Below are 27,332 nucleotides of genomic sequence, written 5' to 3' on the forward strand. Positions count from 1 at the left end.
GTAATTTACCTAATGTTGCAAATCAGGTGGGGAGGCCAGCTAGTTAGTATCACCCACCTCCCGCTCCCTCCAGGATAAGACTCTTGGTCAATACTTTTATCATACCATGCTGCTTTCAAGGGTAAGTGTAGGCAATTGCTTACAGTTTATATATAAATCTGGGCCATGGGGTTAATTGGCTGAGCATCTTTTTTTAAAAAAGGGGGTTACTAGGTTTCTTTTATTCCCTTGCTGGGATCTATGCTCTGAGACTTGACGTTTTACCGTCTCTTCCAGGAGTCCATCACATTTGGTGCCTGACCTTATTTATTCCAACCATAAGTGTGATTATGGGCAGAAAAAAAATACTTGGAGCATTTTGAGCAAAATTATGATGCAAAATCCAAGATGCCGTGTTATCATTTATTTCACCGTGGAGTCCACCAAAGCCTCCTGTATTCAGGGAGTGAATGATATCAGGTTGACACTTAACAGTGCATTATTTATTTGTTTACTACTATTTGCAATACCAATAGCTATTAGGAGATGGGCTGTCCTAGGATCAAATATCCCTGCCTGACTTGGGTTTGCCTCTGATTAAAAATGTTTTTCCCATTCTTTGGATCACCTCTGTATTCTGGTTCCTGAATACAGGATTTCTCTTGGGGGTGGAGGGACACTATTATGTGCTTGGTGTCAGATACAACTGACTGTTAAATAGCTTTGTGACCTTGGAAACATTACTTAACCTGTTTCCCCAGTTGCAAAATGGAGAAACTGATAGCTATTTTGAAGATGCTGAAAGTCTTTAACGTAGCTGAAGGCACCTAACAACACAACCTAACCCACAGCAGTAATTCAAGTAGCATTAATTTCCTTCCTTTCCCAGATAAGGACATTCCCTCATGAAGTTTGTAGATTTAGAGATTCTCTGGACTCCGTGAAAGTACATGTAAAATTTTGTATAGATGTGAGGTGTGTCTTCTTTGGAAGTAAAATCCACAGTTTCACAGATTATAATGGGGGGGCCAGTGACTTCCATAAAAAAGAATTGTAGATTCTCCTCCTTACAATGGCAAAGGATGAATCTCTTTTGCAGGGGAGCATATTTTTGTGGATGTTTTTGTTCTCGCTGCACATTTTTTACAGTCTGCTAACAGCGGATGGATAACCAGGCTCCTGGCGGGGGGATGGGGAGGTCTTTCTGAGGCAGGGCCCCCATGATGTTTCCCTAGAGGCTCTGTGACCCCTCTTCAGGTTCCCTCCCAGATGGAGTGCCATCTGCAACTGGAAAGCGGGCTTAAGGTCTCTCAGTCTTCAGGGGTCGCTTCCAAACTGAAAAACTAGCTTTGGTAGGTTTTCTCAAGCTGAAGTTACTCCCTCCTGGTGTTAGTTAAAACCTCGTGGCGCGTTCCTGGCCGCCCCCACCCTCCTAGGCCCCAACCCTGAGGCTGCGGGGATGGGGAAGACGTGCACGCCGCTTCCGCTCCTCCAGCCCACTAGAGGGCGGTGCGGCCGCGCCTGGTCCTTCCCGAGGTGCTTCGCGCCGGGCTCCTTCCGCGTGGGTGAGTGAATATGAGAGTCAGCGTCGCGCCGCGCTCGCCGTCCGCCTCCGCCGCGCGGCGCCCTTATTTCGGCTGCGAGGGGCGGGCGCGCGCGTAAAATCATAGAGACGGGCGTTGAGCTCTCGGGCTAGAGCGTCGCCGAGTCGGAGCCGGAGCCCGAGCCGCGCGCTGTGTCTCCGCTGCGTCCGCCGCCGAGGCCCCCGAGTGTCAGGGACAAAAGCCACCGCTGCGCCGCCTGCTCCCGCCGCCGGGGCTCATCCGCCGCCGCCACCCTGAGGAGAGTCTGTCGCCGTCGCCACCCGTGAGGATCCGAGAGCCATGTCGGCCAGCAGCCTCCTGGAGCAGGTACAGGCCCGGCCCTCATGCCTCGGCCATTGTGTGAGGCGAGAGGGAGCCTGACTAGGCCTGGGCCCGCCGCCCCCGGTTTGGCCGAGCCGAGGCGGCGCCTCTCGCGGGCCGGGTTTCGGGCCTCACAGGCCGGCCGCGCCCTGCGCCTCGCCCTCAGCCCGCTCTTCCCGCTTCTCCCTGGGCCTCGGCTCTCACTGGCTGCGCCGCGTTCCCTTCTCAGCGGGCCTCATTTTTCTTCCTTGTTCCCTTCCCCTTCCTTGAATCCCTGGCCGCCTCGCTTTGCTTCTGGCGCGTCGTCCGCTTTTTCTCCACGGGCCCCCGGCCTAGCGTGTTTTCCTGCCTCCCCCTCCCCACCATTCCTGACGCCTCCCCGCAGGCCTGCTCCTTTATTCCTTTCTCGGGCCAGGCTTTAATTTGTCTTTCCTTTTCCATTTCTTCCTCGGACAACTTGCTGCTCGGCGACGTTTCCTTCGCCCGCAGAGACCAAAAGGTCAAGGAAACAAAGGTGAGCCCAGCTCCGCCAGTGGCCCCGGGCTGGGAGGGGGACCCGGAGTAGTGGGGGCGGGGTCTCCGGGAAGCGCCCCTGGGCTAGGACCTTTCTCAAGCCGCTTAGTTCGCAGGTGCCTCATACTTAAGTATTCGACTCTTTCGGTGTGTTCTTGCAGCTGGCTAACAGCTTTTTAGCGAACAAGGAGTAATTCATTAAGGGTGGGGGTGGGTTCGGTTTTGAAATGTCTCACTCAGGTCCTTAGTTTCCTGTAGGTCTTAGAAGGCCTTTGTTTTTCATCCTCGTGGATCACACTCTGGAAGTACTCACATGTGACGGGGGAGGGGAAGCGGGAGGACATTGAAATCTAGAGGAGCCAATAAAATGACCTTTTTAGTTCAACTTGCTCTGGGTGGAGGGAGACTTTCACTGACGAATATTATTCAGCAGTCACTCTCATCTTTATCCTTTTGAGATTCAAACTTAATTGCTCTATTTAGTAAGGTTTTTCCCTGGTTAGGATATATTTGATTAGTTTGGGAGGGAGATTGTACGATGGAGGCACTCCTAATTTGAATTTTTTCTCTTTAGTACAAAATGGATCTGTACATCAAAAGGATGGATTAAATGATGACGATTTTGAACCTTACTTGAGTCCACAGGCAAGGCCCGTGAGTAGTTAACCATTTACATACCTGATCAAAGTGTGTATACCATTGTTCTTTCTCTGCTTTATCAATAAAGCTCGTTTTCTGGGGGTGACTTTCTTAATATTAAAAAGTTGTTACAAATGTCATAGATCATTAAAATTTCCATCTCTCGTCAGCAAACATATTGTACTGAGACTAGTCCTGGTGACATTTTACAATGTACTAACAGTAACATCTGTTTGAGTAATTCTTCCTCCTTACCAAGAATATACAGTGCAAAACTTAATACTTTCCAGTGTTAAACATTCTGAATTTTCACCCCCGAAATCTTTTCTGTTTGGAAAATTGGATTCATTTGTGATGGGAAAAACTAATATAAAATCACCTGAACTGTATTCAGTACTACAGAACTGAATAGTTTTCCTTTTCTGTGGCTACTAGTAAGTGGTTTTTAGATTAGCAGAACTATTTTGGAGTTAGGTACTCACATTTTCGAGTACAGCTGTATCTGCATCAGTAGAGATCAACTTGGATATCTCTGGAGTCTCACTTAAGGGAGCTATAGTATTTACAGAATCAAGTTAACGGAAGATAAAATACTGTTCAGCACGAACTAAGATCAAGAATTATTGAGGTTTTTGCAGTGTAATTTGTCTTCTGATGTGAACATTAGTTGCATCCAGGTACGTGATCCTTGCACGTGGAAACTTTATAGTTCTTTTGTATAAGTATTTTGCATACCAAAGGTAGTCACAAAGTTGTAGCAATTAAGTATAACTCCCCAGACTAATAAATCAGAAGGAAAATTGGCAATAACTCATCCAAAATATCCTAAAAGAAGCTTATGGAACATTTATATAAATTCTGAACAGATGCTGTATGATATGTGTAATAGTCTAGAATAACTTGACGTATTAAAGTATGCCCATATTTGGACCCAATTCTTACATAAAAGTTTTAGATTTCTTATGTAAAAATTTCTGCTTTGAATGTATAGAAACCACTTAAGCAAGTGATTGGAAAAAAGTTTTTGCAGAAGACAACCAGTTAATCAGGAAAAGTAGGAGAGGAAGTAGAGGAATGAACTATTAATAGGTTCCTGCTATTGAAGTAGTTTGCTTACGTAATTATAACAGGGAGAGTGGGAGCATTTGGAAATATAATTGTAGGTAGTTCTTGTGAAGCATTGTGTAATTCAGATTTTTGAGCTCAGGGGCAGGTGGGAACCTGCCAGTTCAGGTGTAAGCATTCAGCTATATAATGGCATAACCTGTGATATTAAGTGCATTTGTTTTCTTAAGTGCATTGTAAGCTAAAGTTGAAATGTCTTTATTTAAAAAATATTGGGGAAAATATAAATCTTGGTTGAATAGACAGCCTGAGATTCTTTGTCCATTGTAGTTTGTCGTCAAGAGTAATTCATTTATTTTTTTTTAAACCAATTTTTCATTGCCTTATGTTGGAATAATCTTTCAGGCTTAATCCATTGGTTTTTATAGACTGAATTTCTTATACATAATGGGTTTGGGTTTATTAAAATATGAACACTATCTTCGAGAGATACTTAATTTTAAGAGAGGTCTACGTGTGAAAAGACAGTTTTTTTGTTTTGTTTTTGTTTTTAAGGAAAATTTAAATTGGCAGAGAGAAGCATTACCATTTTATCAAACCACATTAGTGGAAACATTTACTTTTGAAGAGATGTGTTTTAGTGACTAGGGACAAATACTACTGGTGGTAATACAAACCTAAGGCCTAATGTAGTTATGGTCTTCCAGATATCTTAAGAGCAAAACTCCCTATTTTGACTAGTTAACGGATTCTTATGTTCAAGAGCTACTTTGAAGTCAGGGTAAAGTATTGTTTACTTTTGAGTTGAGCTGTGTCTACATCTATAGAGATCAATTTTAGGTACCTCTAGCTTATTTAAAGGACTATTATGTGAACTATAGGATTCATAAAAAAGAAGTGAAAATACTTTCAGCACAAACTCGGATAAATGATTGAGGTTTTTGCAGTGTAACCTGTCTTCTAATGCATGTAAGTTTATATTTCTGGTTGTTTAGGATGATTCCTTTTTAAAAGATGATGGACTGTATAGTGTCTTTGGAATTATGCTCCTGTTTTTAATGAAAAGGTTAGGTGTGCATTTCAGCTTACAGCCATTAATTTTATAGGAGAAGCAGAACAGGTAGTAACATTTTTCTAGTTTTAAATGCTCTGGAAGCTACTCTATATTTCCTTTCCAAGTTATAATTTAATAGTGACATCTGTTGATGTTCCCAGGTAGCTTGCCAAGAGGCTGCCACTGTAAACTATGTATAGTGAACCTTGCCTTTTGGTTTGATTGAGAATGGCTGCACAGATTTTTGGGATAGAACTTGAAATTTCCAGTTCTTTTTGTTTTATCTGTTATAGTTTTAATAGGAAACTTTTGAACGCTCCTTTGTTGTGCCAAAATTCCCACTCACATCCAGAGATACTGATTTTAATAAAAGCATCATCTCAACACTTTCTATAGAGCAATACTTAACTGTTGGTGAGATCTGGGGTTTTCCCTTTACTGAATTACAGTGCTAGAGTTAAGGCTTATATTCACTGTAAGCCAGTTTAATTTTAAACATTTCAATTATTAAACCAAAATATCTAGCAATACAAAAAATAGCAAGTTTATGGGAAGAGAACGTCTGAAATGGTTACCTTTTTTATGGTAATAGTGGAAATATTTGAATTGTGTAGATAACTGGGAGAGTAAATGTCCTGATTGTCTATTTTTGTGTTTAGTTTTGATTTGCCCCTCTTTTTTTTTTCTTCCACAGAATAATGCATATACTGCCATGTCAGATTCCTACTTACCCAGTTACTACAGTCCCTCGATTGGCTTCTCCTATTCTTTGGGTGAAGCTGCTTGGTCTACTGGGGGCGACACAGCCATGCCATATCTAACTTCTTATGGACAGCTGAGCAACGGAGAGCCTCACTTCCTACCAGATGCAATGTTTGGACAACCAGGAGCCCTTGGTAGCACTCCGTTTCTTGGTCAGCATGGTTTTAATTTCTTTCCCAGTGGGATTGACTTCTCAGCGTGGGGAAATAACAGTTCTCAGGGACAGTCTACTCAGAGCTCTGGATATAGTAGCAATTATGCTTATGCACCTAGCTCCTTAGGTGGAGCCATGATTGACGGACAGTCAGCTTTTGCCAGTGAGACCCTCAATAAAGCTCCTGGCATGAATACTATAGACCAAGGGATGGCAGCCCTGAAGTTGGGTAGCACAGAAGTTGCAAGCAATGTTCCTAAAGTTGTAGGCTCTGCTGTTGGTAGTGGATCCATTACTAGTAACATTGTGGCCTCTAATAGTTTGCCCCCAGCTACCATTGCTCCTCCAAAACCAGCTTCTTGGGCTGATATTGCTAGCAAGCCTGCAAAACAGCAACCTAAGTTGAAGACCAAGAATGGCATTGCAGGGTCAAGTCTTCCACCACCCCCAATAAAGCATAACATGGATATTGGAACTTGGGATAACAAGGGTCCTGTTGCAAAAGCCCCCTCACAGGCTTTGGTTCAGAATATAGGTCAGCAGCCAACCCAGGGGTCTCCCCAGCCTGTAGGTCAGCAGGCTAACAATAGCCCACCAGTGGCTCAGGCATCAGTAGGGCAACAGACACAGCCGTTGCCCCCACCTCCACCACAGCCTGCCCAGCTCTCAGTCCAGCAACAGGCAGCTCAGCCAACACGCTGGGTAGCACCTCGGAACCGTGGCAGTGGGTTTGGTCATAATGGAGTGGATGGTAATGGAGTAGGACAGTCTCAGGCCGGGTCTGGATCTACTCCTTCAGAACCTCACCCAGTGTTGGAGAAGCTACGGTCCATTAATAACTATAACCCCAAGGATTTTGACTGGAATCTGAAACATGGCCGGGTTTTCATCATTAAGAGCTACTCTGAGGACGATATCCACCGTTCCATTAAGTATAATATCTGGTGCAGCACAGAGCATGGTAACAAGAGACTGGATGCTGCTTATCGCTCCATGAACGGGAAAGGCCCCGTTTACTTACTTTTCAGTGTCAACGGCAGTGGACACTTCTGTGGCGTTGCGGAAATGAAATCTGCTGTGGACTACAACACATGTGCAGGTGTCTGGTCCCAGGACAAATGGAAGGGTCGTTTTGATGTCAGGTGGATTTTTGTGAAGGACGTTCCCAATAGCCAGCTGCGACACATTCGCCTAGAGAACAACGAGAATAAACCAGTGACCAACTCCAGGGACACTCAGGAAGTGCCTCTGGAAAAAGCTAAGCAGGTGTTGAAAATCATAGCCAGCTACAAGCACACCACTTCCATTTTTGATGACTTCTCACACTATGAGAAACGCCAAGAGGAAGAAGAAAGTGTTAAAAAGGTAACCAGCTTACCATTCTTAAGACTTTTAGGGAAGGAGAAGGACTAGAGAGAACAGGAGAGGTGTTGTATTGACTGTTAATAAAAGCTCTGTAAATAACACAAGTATCACTTAACAGTTCAAGCCTTTATGGAAGTATAATTGGTCTTACTATTTGAACCTTAGTGTGAAGGAATGTGGGAACATTAATGGAGGACATATGTGGGCTTGAAAACAAAGTGTTGAGAAACTGAATTTATATGATGCAGAAAGGGTTGAAGAATGAATGAGTTTAAAAGAAATGCAAAGGGAATGATTGATGTAATAGAATCATGGAAATTAAAGTAGGAAAAGATTGAGGCTGTAATAAGGCAGAAAAAAAGATAAAAGTTCTGTTGGAATTAACTTGGCCTAAGGGATACTGTGGTTTTTTTCAAGAGTTGGTGTGTCATCAAGCCTTGACATTGCTCTTCAACCTGCCTGCTGACAACTGGCAATGTCAAGAGGATGTTTTTTAGAACTTTCTTATTTCTATCCTTAGTAGTGTTCTTTTTTCAAAATCCTTTCCCCGTTGGAAAAGTTAATGTTTATTATATAAAACTTGGAAAACAGCTAATCAGGAAAAGCTGACCTCTTGCCTTTAATATTTTGTATTCCTGAAGGGTCACTTTCTCTTGTTTCCTTTGTAACAAGTGGGAATGTTGGGCAGAGTGATGGGGAATAGGTCCAAACTAAAGAGTTGAGTTTATTTGAAAGAGTTGGTAATGCCTGGTCCCTGTGTATTGAGTGAATGTAAACTTTAGGACCAAAAGGAAGTGATAAACTATCGGTTGAGGCAGATCATATATTAATATTATCTAGAATTTAGACATATTTAAATATAGGAAGTGGGTGAAAAGATTATGGGCCAGGAGGAAAATTTTAAAAAAGATCTCCATAAAATGATTGAGAATCCTGAGTGGTTAGCCTTAAGTATAAAATAAAAAACAACCTAACAAACTTATGTAAATGTATTTTCCTTAAATTTGTCGTGAATTCATAGGGACCTTATATATTTGATCTAGGATCTGAGGCACTTGTTATGTCTATAAAAACTTAATCCTTTGAGCAGTGGGAGGAGGACTCTGGTAGAGTCTCCACCTCTATAACAGAATCAGAGGTGCATAGTTGTCCAACTAAAGCAGGATGGTTGCCATCTGATATTCTAGTGTGTACAGACAAATAAGAAATGGAGATACACTTGTCAATGATGCTCAAAGTGTTGGGGAAATGTTGGCTGTCAGAAACGTTCTCCTTTTTAGTCCTTTAAACTCTCCTCTTCTCCAAAGTTTTAACTTAAAATCTGCCATAATCTTGTAGAAAAAGATAGTTTACTGGTTATTTTTGCCAGATAGCTGAAAGGCTCTAAAGATGCCTTCAGAAGCTCCTGTTTCTAGAGGTTCAAGGAAGGGAGCCGTGACCATGTAGTGGCATGACAGATTTTTAATGTGTATAGAGGGCATCCAGGTGCTTAGTTTAACCACTTGAAACATGCATAATACCCATCTCATACTATCAATCTGCTCCTTTCGTCTGCAAAGTTCTGTCCTACATCTTGTGATTAAAAGCAGGATGACAAAGAGAGGAATATTTTTAGGAATGCATAGCATAGATGCTAAGATAAACTGATATGTGTTAGAGCCAGTGGGGAAACTTTTTTTTTTTTTTTTTAAAGGTGGGCGCAGTTCACAGTGGCCTATGCGGAACGTAGCACCACGCTCTAACCAACTGAGCTAACCGGCCACGCCAGTGGGAAAACTGGTTTAAAAACAAAGTAGCCCAGATAGGCAAGAAGGTCAAACGAAGAAGTAGGAGATGAGACAATGAAAGCAAGCGGTTGGAGTGATGTGAGAAAGAGATCATAAATCAAAGTGTAGGTGGCCTATACAAGCTAGAAGGCAAGGAAATGGATTTCCCATAGAGCTCCAGAGGCATCCAGCCCTGCTGAAAGTTTGGCTTCAGCCCAGTGAAATATTTAAGACTTCTGGCCTCCAGAACTGTAACAGAATAAATTTGTGTTGTTTTAAGCCACACACACACACATAATAATAATAATAATAACGAAGTAGCAAATTTGAGGACTGTTAATTTATGTAAACTTTTAATCAAGTATGTGTTTGTATTAAATTCACTTGAGTGGTTCAGTGAATGATAATTTTAACTTTTTAAGTAGGTATAAGATTCATATGTTGGAATTGGCCAGTCTTGTGATGTTTTCAGAGTGAATGTAATAAGGTTTAGGGTCTTTGTTAAGCTAATTAATGGATCTTCCTTAAAACCATTCCATAAAGACCTTTGAATAAGTATCCTAATTGTGCTCAGGCAAGTGAACAAACCACCAAGAAAAAAAAAAAAGCTTCTATTATACTTGTGTCAGATTACTTTTTAGTTTACCCTTCTGTAAGAAGAACTTGCTGGGGTTTCAGAAAGGTCCCTGTGATTACTTCTAAACCCAGTTACCGTTTCAGTCAGTATTGCCTTACTCCGTTGCCCACTGTTATCCTTAACATCCTTACATAACTGACTGTAAACTGTTCTTCCAGTCTTTGTTAGGCTTCCAAGACAAAACAAGTTTCATGAGAATGGGGCTGATATGTAGCTTATTGAGGCAGTAGATTCCCTTAGGTTGGGTGTGTGTGCCTTTGTATTATTTACAAGATTGCAAAACATCTTCGTGCCAGATGGGCATGGTAACTCAGTAAGTAGGGAAATACTTAAACTTCATCCTGAAAATGATGTCACAGCTATTCCAAAGTTCTGATACTGGGCACGTATCTTGGCAGAAACACTGAAGCAGCATCACAGCCATTTTTGCCTAGTATTATTACTGGCTTGTTCTGTCACATGATCTAATTCAGTCTCAACTTTGGAATAGTCTGCAGTATTTGTAATAGTCCTGCATGAATGATAATGTTTTTAAATAAACCTCATAATAGTTGGTTTAGTTTTTGTCTTGTATTTCTAGCTTTTTGACTATAGTTAAAAAGAATAGTAGAGGGGACTAAGAACTGCATAATTCTCTTAAAGCCTAGGCCAGGTTACACTCAGGCACTTGGGTAAATGAATTTTTTGAATAATAGGAAAGCTAATGGGCGAGTAGAGATAGACATCTAGAGACGATGTGATTATAGTGACAACAGCTCAAGGTGTATATTTAAAAATTTCATTTCTGTTAGGTGAGAATAGCAGGATTTCTTTTTAAAAAAAATTTTTCAATTACAGCTGACATTCAGTACTATATTAATTTCAGGTGTACAGCATAGTGGTTAGACATTTGTTTAACTTAGGAAGTGATCCCCTGCTAAGTCTAGTACCCACCTGATAATCATAGAATTGCAGGATTTCAGTACCTCTAAAATTAACTCCTATTTTCAAGCAGACAACTTAAAAATGGTGACTTGGACATACTTAAATTTTATTGTGCTGTTTAAGGAATGAGATGAAGCTTTTTATCTTTTCTTTGAACAGCTTTACTGTGTGTTAGACACTACAGAGAAACCAGGAGTGTATTATCAGGGATCCTTACTCTAGTGACAGGTAACAGCACAAAACAGAAAAGTGTATTCTCAAAGTTTGTACAGGGTGCCAATTGGGAAGGTTGAAGATTGCCTAACCCCAGCCTGGTCTGTGGGTGGATTGGTCATAGAAGAGTCCTGGAAGAAGTGATCTCTGAGCTGAATCTTGAAAGATGTAGAGAAGATAGGTTCAGAAAAGCCCAAATCTGTAACACTGTATAGATAACTTGGAACGGGAATTCCTGTACAGTTCAAGAGTAAGTCTAATTGGTATTTGTGGAATGAGTTTCTCAAGGGGGAAGTTTGGAGGTTAAATTAGTAAAAAGGAGTGGAATGAAATGTTTATGCAGTTACTTCGATATAGAAAATCTATTAAGACAGGTACAAAGTTGGCTTTAAAAAAGTATTTGAGTCTAATTTAAATAAGGATGGAGGAGCTCCTTCATGTAACCTTTGCAAGGACGGTGAACAAGTATGTGGTAATAATAGATATATTTTTAAATACATACAGCTCACTTCTTCCCAGTGTTTCATAATATGTTACCGTTATTTCTCATCATAATGTGCCTTCGTGTTTGGCAGAATCTTTAGCTTAGAAGAGATGATTTGGAAGGGGAATATGATAGCAGTTATCAAATGCTTTTAAAACTGGTAGGTTTATTCTCTATGCCAAAGAGCACGGGAACCAATGGGTAGAGGTTTTAGGGAGGAAGATTTTTGTAAGTGAAAGGGAGAACTTTCTAAAAATGGAGTTGTTAGTCACAGGGTTTCTAAAAGATCTTTTATTAGACAGAGTTGTAGGGAAGATTCATACATAGGATAATCTAAATCAGAGACACCAGGGATGAGGGGGTTAGCTGGTCCAAGATAACATTTGAAGTTCGTGGAAGAGGAGGTGATGCTACTAAATAGGTCTTTTTTGGAAGGTTATTGTTTCTGTTCAATAATTTAGTACCTAAATACTTAATGACATATAAAAAATAAAGGACTTGAGGCTAGAAGGACATGAAGGCAGAAAGAATTAGTGGATTTCTAATGAATCTTAACTACAGATTAGGTATGTGGGTAATTATTTTCTAATATATGTACTGTGTTAAGTATTAGTGAAAAAAATTGTTACCTAGAATGTACTGAAGACTTGTTCATTAAAGGAACCATAGGCATGATTATTGAAGAGAAATGCTTTCTTTTTCTAAAATCCAGTTTTTCTGTAGGGTTGGCAAAAGTAATGTTTCTCTTTATAAGGAAGTATATTTTTTCCTTACAGCCATTGTTTTCCCCCTCATAACCCTTTAATTTGGGCATTTTGCCCCTTGTTGAGAAATATTCAAAGTAATTACCATAGCTCCATTTTCAACTTTAGAAAAATTTAAGAATAGCCAAGTTTTAATGATAACAAAAGTCAGAGAGGAAGAAAACATCACTTTAGCCAAATATATTGTTTTCTTCTTATTAAGTCCTTAGGAAATAAATAACCATGGGTATTGTTCCTTTCCATTTAATGTTTCCCTGCTCCACTGCTGTTTTAAATTTCCTCTTCACGACTAGCTAGTGGATATCCTGTTTTAATTGGGATGGCAAACCTGAACTTATGTAAAATTATAAGGCTTTCTCTGTCTACCTACTGTCTTGCAGATGAATTTACTTGTCTATCTGCCAAAAGGGTTGAGGAAATTCTATTTGTATTACTCATCACCTTCCTTGCTTTGTGGATGATAAAATAATGCCTTTCTGCAACTCCTTAAAGGAGGACTGTAAGAGAATAGATGGCACTGAATTTGGATCTCTTTGACTCATGCTTTTGTATCCATTTTTCAAAAAAATTTTTTGTTGATTGCTGGATAGACCAGTGTTGTTAAGAGGACAACAGAATGGATATGGTATAAGAGTTGTACTAGAAGAATGAAGAAATGTTTTGGTTTTCTGGAGAAGAGTGATAACTTTGGGGAAATGAAGGAAGGCTTCATGGCGGAATAACATTTGAACTATGTCAAATAGAATGAGTAATAAGTACTCAAATGATAGCACAGTGTTCAGCATGTAATTGCTTGGCACATAGTGCACATAAAAGTAAGCGATCTCATCTAATATATCATTCTCATATTACAGATGAGGAAGCAAGTGCAAAGAGGTTATTTATACAAGGTCTCATAGCTAATAAATGGTGGAGTTGGTATTTCAGTGTAAGTCCAAAGATGTGCCGGATCTGGCTAATTGTGAGCCAGCTGTTTAGCTTTCAAGAATGTTAGCAAGCTGGTTGTTAAAAAGTCATTATGAGACAAATTACAGAAACTTAAATACATTGTATTAAAAGGTGTTACATTAAATTACATTATAAATTACAGCTTGTAATATGAATTAAAATTAAACTACATAAACTTAAAATACCATTGTTACCATTGAACCATAATATTCAGATTCATCCCTCTTGATGTTATTTACACCCATTGTATCAATATATAATACTGTGCTATTTATACATCTCAACGCCACATTCAGTGATACCACATTGGTATTTGAAATCAGCCATGTTGTTTACACAGTGGAAACTGGCAAATTCGATATACAAATCAGGACTTGAGTTATGTTGCTTTTCTAGACTTAAAGTGATAGAAAAAATGTTAATGCAGTTAAACTTAAGCGTGTCATGTTTGTACCTCTGATCTGTTTTGAATAACAAAAATTTGGGGAAATTTTAAATTACCCAGTTTTGCAAAGAAGTTCCTCAAATCACTTGACGAACCAGTGAAGTTCTGACATGTCTTTGTTTTTTCACTTTTGTCTTAACAAATATGTTGGAACTATACCCAAAGAGCCACAGTCTTTCTAGCCCCCAAACCCAGAAAAGTGGGGAGAAGGGCGTTCTAGGAAGAGACAGAATGTCTTGTGAATGCTTAGGTTATGTTTTCAGAATAATGAGAAGTATAATGTGGAAAAGAATGGTAAATGATAAAACTGAACAGGTTGGTTGGGCCCAGTTTATGCAGGACTTTGGATTTTATCCTATTTAGTTTCAGTGGATTGTGGAGAAAGGGTAGTAGTTAATGTGGAGTGACAGTTTGGAGGACAGGAAGGATGAAATACTGAGCATTGACTTTGGTAGATACTTTCACAGACTTTAATCCCCACACCAACCCTGGGAAGCAATCTCCTCCCATATTTGCAGATAGGGAAAGGGAAACTCAGGTTAGCAATTTATCTAAACTCGTTTCTTTAAATGAAGAGAGATAGGTGTAAGTGACTCAAAGATTGAGAGGCTAGTCTGGGAAAAAAAGACATTGAGAGCATGAACCAAGATGATGGAGATGGGGAAGTTGGATTTGAAGAATGTGGTAGATGTGTTTGCCGACTAGTGATTAAAAAAATTAATATGGGATGAGCAGCAGGTTAGGGTTAGGGTTTGGAGATGTGTTGGCTTTTGGAAATAGTGTTTGGGGTGCCTGTGGGACAATAAGCTGAGCATAGGATCTGGAGTTCAGGAGAAAGATCTGTTGATAGAAATTTGGGAGTTTTCAGCCCTCAGTATAGGCAAAGGCATGAAAGAGTTTAAATTATTCAAGAATATTGGTAATAAAAATAATGGCTGAACACTTTATATATTGTCAGTACACAGCTGTTCTGAATACATATGTAAGTTCTCATAATTCTCATATCATTGTGAGGTAGGTACAAATTGTGAGGTAGGTACAACTAGCTCAGTTTTGCAGATGAAGTCACTGAAGCACAGAAGGGAGTAAATAACGTTGCAAAGTCTCACAAGCTAAGAAAGCAGAGCTGTTCCTACTTCTGCAGTGCAGTTCTAGAGCCAACATGCAGTGAGAAAAGAGGGCCAAAGAAAGAAAGAACTAGAAATAACAAAATTTAAAGCGTGGGTTAAAGAGGGAGCAAGTGAAATAGATTGACATGGAATAGTCTGAGCTTTAGAAAGAAAACAAGAAAAGGATTATAGCTATTCTTTTTTAAAAATTTTTAAGTGTGTTTTTCCAGGACCCACCAGCTCCAAGTCATGTAGTTGTTTCAATCTAGTTGTGGAGCGCGCAGCTCACAGTGGCTCATGTGGGGATCGAACTGGCAACCTTGTTAAGAGCATCGTGCTCTAACCAACCTAGCTAACTGGATGCCCGAAAAAGTGTTATATCTTGAATTAGAATTTCAAGCAGTGAGGTATAATCGGTTTATTCAGAGACTGCAGATAGGTAGCACTTGATGAATGCAAATGCCAACCGGCTATCTGTTGAATAAAAGTAACATCAGAGTGCTTTGTTCTTAGGAGTTTGAAGGTTTTAGTCTCGACACATTTAACAGACTGCATTTGTTGATTCTATTATTCCAGTTCTCCTTACCCACAAAGTCTTTCAGCTGTCTGTTACAAGCCTTATAGAGATTTAGTGAAGTAAAACCAGCTTTTATTTAGTTAGTATGGGCTGTTTTGGTACATTAGACCATGTAGAAATGTCTGAAATACAATTGAGTATTAAAAATGGCAGTATTCTGTTTTTGATATGGCTAACAGATATGACTAACAATTTTCAATCTTGTAGTGGAATTACCCCTCCCCCTCCTGCTCCCAAACAAAACCTTAAACAGAACCCCCATGAATGTCTAACTTTACATGCTTAGCTTCCTTTTCCTCCTGGGAGATCCCCCAAGCATCTTTCTATGAAGCATATGAGTAATTTGGAACTCATTGGATGACATGAGTTTTTTAAAACAGGAATGGTGGACGGAAGTTGGTGTGGGAGTCTTGAAATTGAAGAAATGTAAGGATTCTGCAGCTTCAGCAGCTCATCTAGGTGTGTTTGGTTTATTTAGTCTGGAGGGAGAAGGGGATGAGGCAGACATACATCTCACAGGAGATGGAGAGGGTACCTAGCTGGCTTTGACTGCCCTAGTTTAAGAGACAGTAAGGCAAGGAACTGTTACCTGCAGCTGTTTAGGAGTTTCATTCAGAGAAAAAGTGCTGTTCTCTGAATTAGGGCAAACAAAACAATCTCTACCATTGAATCCTGCAAGTCTATAAGTGAGCGAGGAAACCGGCTCTGAGTGTGGTAGCTTAGATCACCCCTTCTGCCTTTCTCCTCCACAGACACAGGTAATTCAGTTTAAATACGCATGCTGCTGCCACCTTCCCGAACCAAATTCTTCTGCTTATAACAGTTAGTTCAACCTATAGCGCCCTAATCATTTTTGATGCTTGCTGAATAATCCCTCATTGAACTGGTTTAACTCCAGTTAACCACAGGGAGGAGATACCAAGCAATGAGATGATATAAATGGGACAGTATAGGACAGTGTAGTACATTAAAGTGATAATTTTATAGTATGAGACCAATGCAGAAGAATAGAATAGCAAGACCAGTTATGACTAGAGTAAAGACATTTTTATGGAAGACTGGATTTGAGTAGGGTCTGGAAGGATGGATGGGAAAAGATAGTGGGAAGATGGAGGAAAATGGCTAATCCCCAAGTTTGAATTGTTGGATATGGAGGGGAAAGGGAAGAGGCAGGCAGTTTCTTTTCTTTCTAATTTATTTGCACTTACTGCTACTGTAATATCTGGTGGTTCTTATGGAATAATTAGTACTCCTCTACATATGTTGAAATTAAAAATTTGGCCATATCACTTGTGTAATCATGAAGCCATTTAGAAAAGGTAGACATAAGTTTTGGCTTCATGTGAACTTTTTTGGTAATCGATGTGGATAAGCATATAGAACTTTAAAGTGTTTGCATGTAAAAAGTTTGTACTGTGCAAATTTTATATTACTATTTTCAAATTTTACCATTGCACTTGTTTTTCATTGTAAAGTATAACCAAATTATAATGTGTAGGAAAAAAAGAAAAATCACCCATAATTCCTCTACTCTGAGAGAACCATTCATTTTGACATTTTTCTTTCTCATCTTCACCTACACAAGTGGTTTATACGTTTATATTCTGTATAGTGTTTTATCCTGCTCTTCCCCTTACTGAAGTATTTACCCATACTTAGTCATTTCTTTGACATCTATATATTAGGCACTTTTCATATATTTAATCCCTTACAATAATCCTGTGGAATAGTTAAGATATCTCCATTTTACAGGTAGGGAACTGAGATTCAAAAAGCAGTAACTTTCTGAAGACACTTAGCTGCGTTGTAGAGGAGCTGGAATTTGTTTTGCCCCAGAGCTTTGTTCTTATACCGTGCTGCACCTTCACATTTATTCAAAATAGCTAACAATAATGTTCTATTACCTATTGATGCCAGTAGCCAGTCACCTCTTTGTGGGTCTGTGAGGAGAGCGTAATTGAAATTTCAACTTTTATTTAAGCACTCAGGTTTAATTGTCTCTCATCAGGAGCATCAAAATGGAGTGAATTGGATCTACTCTACCTAACCTTGTGAAAGTTGCTGTTAATGGCAGGCAGCAGGAATAAGGGGGAACAAAAATGTTTCTGGATAATGTTACAAAATTAAGCGGGAAGATTTAAGTATACCCCACTCTCATTTTGTACACAAACTGCAAGATTACCTTACTTTTAGTGGCATAGCTAGAACTAGAACCCAGACAAATTCTTGGGTAATTCAATCATTTATGACACGTTACTTTACTTGGAGTCCATAAGCCGGCAAAGGGATGGGGAGAGGAGCAGGGTGGACCTGGGTGAGAGCTTCATTGTATAAACCCCCGCCCCCCACCAAAAAAAAAAAAAAGATTGAAAACAAACTGAGTCATCTGGAAAGTATTTATAAAAATACCGATAACTAGGCTCTGCCTTCAGACTTAACTAAACTAGAAATTTTATTTAGTAAGCTCCCTAAGTATTTCTTACAGGATTAGGAGTGATTGAAGAGAAGTTTCTCCGTTTGTACAAGTTACCATATGGGAATACGTACACTGATTCTTGGCCTCCCTCACCTATTGAATGAGCCTCTTTGGAGGTGAGGCTCTGGAATCTGCATTCTATCAGGTCTGTAGGTGATTCTCTTGTATTTAAAGTTTGAGAACTCCTGGATTATGTATGTCATCAGTCAGTGTTTTGAGTGCCCCCCACCTCACGTTCCTCATGCTCATTTTCCTGCAAGTTTGCTTTCTGACGTTTTCTTACTTAGTACTGTAATCCTGCTTTCCCCAACCCCCATTACCTGCTAGTCTCGAGACTTCATCTTTAGAAACAATGTTATAATTCATATGTGTCTGATAAGCGGGGCTGGGCTGTACCTTTCAGCTCTCTGGCCTACCTTAAGGCTAAAAGGGTCTTTGGAGTAGCTTGCCCATTTTTCATCAGCTATCAGTATTATGAGCCTCTGGTGAATTGCCTATACTTTTTGTCCATTAAAAGGTGGCAGTGTCTTTTGCCTAATAACATGTAACTTCATGTTATAACCGACTCTTTAGAGGTATTATGGCTACTTCTAAGAGGCTTTAATGTTTTAAGTTTTACATTTTATTGTACCTTCCTTTTTGTGGGCACATTAATTTTTTAGTTGTTAGATAATTTTAAGCTATAAGATTTTAATCGCCACTAGCTATCCTGAAGTTGCCCAGACTAAGATGTTGAAGGCTGATTTTTAAAGGTAATCAGTTTTTGGGATGTGGGAAGGGATTCTATTAATTATATTACATTGATGGGCCTTTAAAATATTTAGATACATATGTATTAGGTTGGTATTCTCAATAAAGCATAAATCCTAGGTTCTGTGGTCTTGTTAACATACCATATGTATAGTAGTGGAAAGGCTGGGGCTCTAGAACAAGATCTGGTGTCATATCTGCTACTATTACTGATTTGAGCATGTAAACTCTGAGCCTTAGTTTTTCTTTTTTTTTTTTAAAGATTTTATTGGGGAAGGGGAACAGGACTTTATTACAGGACTTTATTGGGGAAGAGTGTGTACTTCCAGGACTTTTTTCCAAGTCAAGTTGTTGTCCTTTCAATCTTAGTTGTGGAGGGCGCAGCTCAGCTCCAGGTCCAGTTGCCATTGCTAGTTGCAGGGGGCGCAGCCCACCATCCCTTGCGGGAGTTGAACTGGCAACTTTGTGGTTGAGAGGACGTGCTCCAGCCAACTGAGCCATCCGGGAGATCAGCGACAGCTCAGCTCAAGGTGCTGTGTTCAATCTTTAGTTGCAGGGGGCGCTGCCCACCATCCCTTGCGGGACTCGAGGAATTGAACTGACAACCTTGTGGTTGAGAGCCCACTGGCCCATGTGGGAATCGAACCCGCAGCCTTCGGAGTTAGGAGCATGGAGCCCTAACTGCCTGAGCCACCAGGCTGGCCCAAGCCTTAGTATTTTTTAAAAATAAGGAAAATACCTTATCAGGTTGTTAGGAAGATCAAATGTATATATAAATGAAGTGTTTACATACAGGTCTTTTATGGATGATTGTGATCCATATTGCCAGGCTTATATAGGCATGTGTACACATACATTTACACACACCTTTGTTTACTTGGACTAACCAAATTCTTCACTAACTTCTATGGTACTTAATAGTGCTACTGGTTTTCTATTTTTGGACCCAACCCTTGGAATAGACTGAAAGAAGGTACAAATGCAGAGTATGCTTATTGTGGGAGTAGAGGGGATTTGACAAGCTATTACATACCATATTTGTTTATTTATAACAAATGTTCTGAAGTGTTTTGAGAAATTGGTTTTGTTGTGAAATTAGTTTCGGTTCAAATGTAGTTCTTACTGGAGAACCAAGGAGTGATCCGGAGAGTAGTCAAACCTGTCAAACCATTTCATTTGGTTTGGAGCTAGTGTTTTCTAATTTTACGTTTAGTTAAGCTGAAAAATGTTAACATATCTGTTTATCTTATCCCTTGTTCTGTTACTAGTCAGATTTATTATTCAAGGACTGAAATAGTGTTTATCCAGGCTTTTTACTTCTGACCCTTTTGGTGAAATGTATATAGTTCAGCTACTAATTTAACAGTGTTTTTTCCCCCCCCCCTTCTTCCGCCTCCCGCCCCCACTCCAGTTCAAGCCCTTGTTTCTCAGTCTAGTTGCGTAGGACACAGCTCCCTGGCCCATGCTGGTATTATGAGCCTTGCGCTCAGCAGCCCGTGGCAGCTCACACCAACCTCTGGCCCAGCTCCAGGGAGAGCTGTTGTTCACAATCTTAGCTGTAGAGGGTGCAGTTTACTGGCCCAGGTGGGAATCAAACCCGTGACCTCAGCGTTAGGAGCACGGTGCTCCAACCACCTGAGCCACAGGGCCAACCCCTAATTAACAATTTTGATAAAGAATTTGATGGCAGGAAAGGTTATTAATGCATTTACTTTGTATCGGTGCTCCTATTTCAGTTCCCACAAATTCATTCCAACTAAATGTCCAACTAAATTCATCTCAACTAATTGTCCATTTCTGCACCTGGAAAAACTCAAAAGTGTTCGTGAAGATAGAAGATAGTTTTAATAAAATATTGCAGCCCTGCTTTAAATTGTTTTAATAAAATATTACAGACCTGCTTTAAATTGGAGAACTGATGAAAAATATTTTTGTTCCTTTGTCTCTGGAAGGCAGAATATTACATATAAGTCAGTCTTTCTGCCATTAGCCTCATTTAACTCTTATTCACATATCAGAAACTGTAAAGATTGATAAGCCATAGAAAGCAATGAAAGTGATTTTAATATGTAATCACATTTTTTTCATGTTAACCTGTCTAAGAATTCTCATTTTAGCCAGAGGTACAGAAATTTGTGTTCTTTTCTATCAAGGGGGGGGGGGGGACATAGGAAAAATTAGTGGAGGGCCATATTAAGTAGATTTAATTGGGGGAATAAACATTTATCAGATTTTAAAGTTAATAAAATTATACCCAACAAATAAATATGCCTCGGTTGTATTTTATGGCCCACTTAAAAGTGGAGGGAAAGGGTTGGTAGTAGAAATGAGAAAGGATATTAAGCTAAATAGAGAGCAGATAAGCTCTCTATTTACAGGTGACCCTTGAACAACACGGGTTTGAACTACACACGTCCCATTTATACATAGATTTAAACAAAATATGTACAGTAAATGTATTTTCTCTTATGATTTTAATGTTTTCTCCAATTTACTATAAGAATACAGTATGTAATATATATGTAACATTCAAAATAATGTGTTAGTCGGCTATTTATGTTACGGGTCAGGCTTCGAGTCAACAGTCGGCTATTTAAATTTTGGGGGAGTCAAAAGTTATATGCTGATTTTCGACTGTATTCGGGCGGTGGGGGGTCAGTGCTCCTAACCCCTGTGTTCAAGGGTCAACTGTATATGTATTACAGAGATTTCAAATGTTCAGACTTTAAGTAACATTGCCACCTTGTGGCTCTTAGGATATTTCCTCTAGAGACGGAAATTTTTTATTTTATAATTATAGATGTAAAGTGGGGAGGGGCTGACGTGGGGTGGATGAGTAGTGTGAGTTTTACCTCTAGTTATTTAAGCGAAGGACCATATATTGAGGGCTAGAAACCTCTTCCCGCCCCTTGTCTTTTCTTTAGTAAATATTGCCAGGGTAGGACTGGTTGATTAGAAATGTCAATAAATACAGCTGACCTACAAGTGAAGCCTTTTGACCATAAATTGTCAAGGCATTTAGTGGAATTTTTCCCAGTGGTAATAGGAAATAGTCACAAAAGTGAAAGAAAACTTGCTTGTAAGGGAAGTCTTTCACAGAAACCTAGAAGGTTTTAATGTACAGAAGTGGTTAAAAAGAATGGTCCTTGTGTTAGAACATTCTGAATTAACTTTTCTCACTCTAAAGGACTTGTAAAAAGCTGCTAGGCAGACTTTGTTTTCTTTGTTGCTAAAATACTCTTGTATTTGATGACTTAGTATACGTCTGAGGAAATAAAAACATTTCAAGGTTTTATGAATTGTTAAACATAACTTAAATGCAGCCAATTTTTGCAAAAGAAGTAACTGAAAACTGTCACCCCTTCCCATTTTATTAACTTTTTATCTTGAAGTAATTTGAAACTTAGAGAGAAATTTCAAGAATAGTACAAAGAACTTCCATATACTCTTCACCCATATTTACCAGTGTAATATTTTGCCAAATTTGCTTTATCATCCTTTTTGGAAACATGCGTAATTTTTTCCTGAACCATTTGAGAGTAAATTCCAGACATCATGCCCCTTTCTCCTATTTTGCTGTGTAGTTCCTAAGAACATGCACTTATAATCACATTGCAATTATTAAAGTTAGGAAATTAACAATGACAATACTATTATGTAACCTGCGGGTTTTATTCATATTTTAGCAGTAGTCTTGGTGTTCCTTTATAGCAATTTTTTTTGTGTGGTCTGGGTTCCGGTAGAGGATCTTTAGTTTTCTTGTCTTTTTAGTTTCTTAATCTGCAGTGGTTACACACATATACCCCACCCTGTTTTGTTTAGATTTTGACATTGACATTTCTGAAGAGTATATGCTATTTATTTTTGTTTAATGTCCCTCAGTTTGTCTAAGTTTTTTTTGTTAGGTATATTCAGAATATGCTTCTCTGGCACGAATACTACACATACGTGACTTTGTGTCCTCAGGGCACATCACATTAGGAAGTTTATGCCATTATTGGTAATGTTAACTTGCATCACTTGTCTAAGGTGTTCAGCAGGTTCTTCACTATAAAGCTACTATTTTTCTTTTAGTAAGAATAGTCTGAGACTATATAAATGCCTTGTTCCTCATCAGATTTTCACCCTTTAGTTTTAGCATTAATTGCTAATTCTTATTAATATTTCAGATGTTACTATGATAGTAGTTCACTTATCATTAAGGTTGTGTAATGCTCCACTTGTCACAGATTTGGGCAGTTGGGAGGCCCTTCAAGCACGATGTTACTGATTTCCTGTTTCCAATCTATATTTTTTAAAATGAAAATGTTTAAAAACTAATTTAAATCTTGTATTAAATTCCTAGTATTTAAAATCTTGTGAATCATTTAGTTTTTTTAAATTAGTGCCAAATTCATTTATTTTACTTTTTATGTAAGATAGGATGATTTGAATGCTTAAGTATCTATAATCTCCGAGACGATGGATGTCATCTTTATTATTTACAACTATATAAGCTTAGTTTTTGTGTATACATCAGTACTGTACAGTGGTCCCCTCTTATCCATGGTTTCGTTTTCTATGGTTTCAGTTAACTGCCGTGAGTCATGGTCCAAAAATATTAAGTGGAAAAATTCCAGAAATAAACAATTCATAAGTTTCAAATTGGGGGCTGCTGTTCTGAGTAGTGTGATGAAAACTCACGCTCCATCCTGCTCCATCCTGACAGGCATGTGAATAATCCCTTTGTCCAGTATCCACGCTTGTATGCTAACACCCCAGTGCGTGCACACGTGCGCTCCCCCACACATCACTTAGTAGCCATCTTGGTCATCAGGTCACCTGTAGTGGTATCGCAGTGCTTGTGTTCAAGTCACCCTTTACTTAATAATGGTTTGAAAGCGCAAGAATAGTGATGCTGGCAATTCAGACATGTCAAAGAGAAGCTGTCAAGTGCTTCCTTTAAGTGAAAAGGTATACCCATGTATAGGAAAATACATAGTATATGTAGGGTTCGGTACTATCTATGGTTTCAGGCATCCATTGGGGGTCTTGGAACATATCCCTTGAGGATAAGTGGGGATTCAACTGTATTTGGAAATAGAGCAATTTAGTCACCTGGCTGAATTGTACCAATGTGATGTTTTCTTGATGTTGAGCAGGAGATTAAAGGTAGCTAATGCCATTTTTATGTAATTTGCATAACGTAAACCTGGCATATAGCTTTCCATTAGGACACAGGTTTTGTACTTGCCTTCTTGGCATCATTGTGTATTTAAGATTCAGGAATGGTTCTATGTTTGAGGCAAAACTGAACACGTATTGGTGAGACTCGGTAGCATATTATAAAGAAGACCAAATTTTGTGTTTGAAAAATGAGTTGATGCTGTAAGTGCAAATATACATTGCTGTTCTGAATTTCTTCTGATTACTCTAAATGGCTTTTAGTAACCATGCTGATGAACTATATATATAAGTGTGTTTCTTAGGCAAAAATGGATTTGGCGAAGTCTAGGTTTTCTACTTTGTTGGTACAATTTGGGGCTAAATTTGTATTAGGATTGTATTCATTAAAATAAGAGATAATAGAATATTTTTCTAGTTTTATTGAGATACAGTTAACATATAACATTGTATTAGTTTAAAGCATGCAGCATAATGATTTTGATATATGTATATGTTGAGAAATGATTACCACAGTAGCTTTAGTTAACATCTATCACCTAACACAGTTACAATTTTTTTTTTCTTGTGATGAGAACCAGAATTTTATTTAAAAGTCAATTGTAGCCTGCTATCCATTGCTTAAGTAGTTTGAGTGAGGTTAATTGAGGACCTGTTCTTTGCTTTCTGGGAGCTTTTGATTGAGTTGGGACTAATTTTACATGAAACAAGATGGTGCAATTTAATTTTCAATTGTGGATGCAGATTGAGAAGCACATTGAAAGCTGCAGGTGTTAAGGAAGTCTCAAAGTAGGAAAGGGTTTTGAACTGTACCTCGAAGGACAGAAGAATGGACATTCATGGCTTAAAGAATAATAAAAGCATAGGAATGAGAAAGTTAATCAAGAAACACATCAAAGAGTCCAGATTTCCTGAAGCCAAAGGCAGATTTTGATCAGTAATAGAAGAGAGGTTAGATCAATGCTGTCCATCCAAACTGAAAGGCAAAACCCAAGTATGTGAATTTAAAATTGATAGGAGACCCAAGGTACTCTTGAAAGCTTGACTTTGGTCAACTCGAGAGATCTTTTTAAATTGCAGTTTTCCTATTATGAACAATATATTCATCATCAAAACTTTGGGAGAATATATAGAAAGACCAAAAAGAAAGAAAAAGTCAGTACTGTAGCCCAAGAACATTAAAACTTTCGAGATCTGTTATGTTGAACTGAGTTTCTTATTCTTGAATTGAGTTTGATATCCAGAGATAGTGTATGGGTGAATTATTAAATTTATTAAATTTGAAATTTCAAAATGGCTTATTTGGAAAAAAACACACAATACCCCACATCTTGTATGTTGGTATGTTGTTGAGTTCATCCCTGAATTCCGGAGACTTGAAGTGGGACATCACAAAAAGATGATTGTTCTTTCTGAATAAATAGTTTACTGTTTTTATATCCATGAAGTAATTTAGTTATAGGATACTCAGTTCATCAAAGCCTCACTTAACTTTGTTGACTTTTACCTAAATATTTGCAATAACATGGTATAGAAAAAGAGCCATATAGCCCAAGGTTTGAATCTTGGTTCTTATTTGGTTAGGTAACTAGGTAAACCTTGGTCAGTAATAGTCTTTGTGGGGTAATTACAAAGATCATCATTATGTACAGGAGCATGGAAGTCCCTAAATTCTAGTCACTGTTCTTTTTAGTAGGAATCGTGTGACTTCAGAACCATAGTTAGCGCAGTGTAAGTAAAGGGCAGCAAGCGATCCTACTCGAGTAGATTGATGAATCAAGTTCAGGCTGTGCTCCTAACCAGTTAAGGCTTTTGCTTTTAAAAGGCATGTGGATTAAGTCATACATTTAATATATGAGCTAGTGTAAAATGGAAAGCTGCTTAGGATAAATTTATGAAAGGCTTGTAAAGAATGATTCTTAATAAGAAATGAGCATTTAGATTTGTTTCAGGGAATTCTTAGGTATTGCAGTCAGTTTTCAAAATCCATCTCTGTGTGTATTTTAAACTCTCTAGGGGAAGAGGATAATTTTCTTACCTGCTGTGGACTAAGAGCTTTCTATTCTATATGTCAGCTCATTAATTCTCCTACAGCCCTCTGAGATACGTATCCTCACTTTACAAAAATGAAAATTGAGGCTTATGAATATGTCTAAGGCTCTGAGACTAGTATGGGATGACTCTAGTACTGTTAGGTGTGTTTTTGTTCTTAGTTTTTAAAGTATACTGTATGTGTTGTGTGTGTGTGTGTGTGTGTGTGTGTGCGTGTGCGTGCGTGTGCGTGCGCTGCCTCCCTTCTTCAGGCTGTAGATGGATGTTTGAGTTATTTCCATTAATCCCATATTTGGGGGGATTGACAAGTACTAGCCTAAACCAACTATGATAGGAAAACAAATCATGTAAGAAATTTTAAAGTCAAAGAAAAATAATTTTGTATTTATTGTGATGCTTGAATGTTACTACTTTCATTTAAAATATAAGAAGTAAAATTTTTTATTGATAGGTAATACTCTGTGTAGCACAAATTAAATTTCTATTGAGTTATTCTATGAAGTTTTAATTCTTAAGCATATTCAAATAAATTTTAACCATTTCAATTTTTTTTTAACCTCTAGGAACGTCAAGGTCGTGGAAAATAAAGGGCAGTTCTTCAGACTGCAGCAACTGTTGCATCTGCATATCCTAAGAGGAAAAAAATGACCTTCAAGAGAATTAGGACTTTTTTCTTAATTTCATTGACTTCAGAGACGATTGCAGACTTGCAGTTTAAGTATTGGAATTTCACAAAAGACATAGGACTTAACTGGAAAATGAAAAAAAAAGAAAAAGAAAAAACTAAACAAAAAATCCCTCTAGATAGTGTAGGTGAAAAATGTCCCTTTTTATTTTGGCTTTGGTTGTGATTTCAGAGCATAATGCTTTTTTTTTTTTTTGTCTTTTTACTATGTTTTTCGGATTTTAAAGTCCGTAAGTGCATACAGTTTTCTCTAATTTTTAAACCCTTTCCTCCCCCCATTTTGACATTTGCACTTGGAGAACACTTGGGAATTTGGTTTTTCCCTTCCGAACTAGAAGAACATTTTTATGAAGAATTTTTGTCTTGGAGAATTTAACAGTGTTACCCAAGGTTGTGTCTTTAAGGGTGGTTCATTTTCTCTTACCCTTTGTTACTCAAAGTAAAATACTAGGAGTCCTAAGAAATGTTCTGTTCTTGTACATTATACTGATTAAGTCAGGATTAATTTGATTTCACAGCTAAGAACAGTGGTAAAAACTTGTTTACAGAAATGCATTTTGGAAAGAGAAAAATATTGTAAAACGTGTAGTGAATGTTTCTTCAGTTTGTTCAGCCAATGAGGAAAGGGCATTGCCTTTCTTTTTACCATTAATCACTTCTCAATAAACGTGAGATCCTGTTGAGCATCACTTCTACTACCATTTATTAGTATTATTTGAGTCTGGTATATTTCATGAAAGATTTAGAGTATAAGGAGTTTAAATAAGTGAGGTGGCAACTATTTTTAGAAAGTTTTGCTGAGATGAAATCGTTCAGGCTTGTTTTTGTACCCAGGGCTAGATAACCATGACCTTTGCAAAGGTGGGCCAAAATTTATAATGTTTTATTTCTGGATACTTCCCAA

At 38.6% G+C, this 27,332-nt stretch overlaps 2 protein-coding genes across 2 annotated transcripts; both read left to right on the forward strand.

The window, feature by feature from the left end:
* Positions 1-1,438: 1,438 nt before the first annotated feature.
* On the forward strand, positions 1,439-27,117 carry LOC148755584 (uncharacterized). The gene is made up of 6 exons (XM_088789764.1): positions 1,439-1,544; positions 1,676-1,889; positions 2,373-2,397; positions 2,971-3,050; positions 5,849-7,435; positions 26,307-27,117. The coding sequence occupies exons 1-4, from the start codon at positions 1,439-1,441 to the stop codon at positions 3,004-3,006; spliced, it is 381 nt and encodes a 126-aa protein (XP_088645890.1). The 3' UTR covers positions 3,007-3,050; positions 5,849-7,435; positions 26,307-27,117.
* YTHDF2 (YTH N6-methyladenosine RNA binding protein F2) lies at positions 5,867-7,483 on the forward strand. Its single transcript, XM_088789765.1, has one exon. It carries the CDS (start codon positions 5,867-5,869, stop codon positions 7,481-7,483), a length of 1,617 nt encoding a protein of 538 aa, XP_088645891.1.
* Positions 27,118-27,332: the final 215 nt, after the last annotated feature.

This window comes from Rhinolophus sinicus, chromosome 14 (genome assembly GCF_057876585.1).
Source record: "Rhinolophus sinicus isolate RSI-liver-muscle chromosome 14, RSI-T2T, whole genome shotgun sequence".
Lineage (NCBI taxonomy): Eukaryota > Metazoa > Chordata > Mammalia > Chiroptera > Rhinolophidae > Rhinolophus > Rhinolophus sinicus.

Excerpts from the sequence above, each read along its gene's own strand:
- YTHDF2 (XM_088789765.1), top strand. The coding sequence starts at position 5,867 with ATGTCAGATTCCTACTTACCCAGTTACTACAGTCCCTCGATTGGCTTC.
- LOC148755584 (XM_088789764.1), top strand. The coding sequence starts at position 1,439 with ATGGGGAAGACGTGCACGCCGCTTCCGCTCCTCCAGCCCACTAGAGGG. Across the intron at positions 1,545-1,675 it reads GCCGGGCTCCTTCCGCGTGG|AGCGTCGCCGAGTCGGAGCC; the intron begins GTGAGTGAATAT and ends CTCTCGGGCTAG. Across the intron at positions 2,398-2,970 it reads AAAAGGTCAAGGAAACAAAG|TACAAAATGGATCTGTACAT; the intron begins GTGAGCCCAGCT and ends TTTTCTCTTTAG.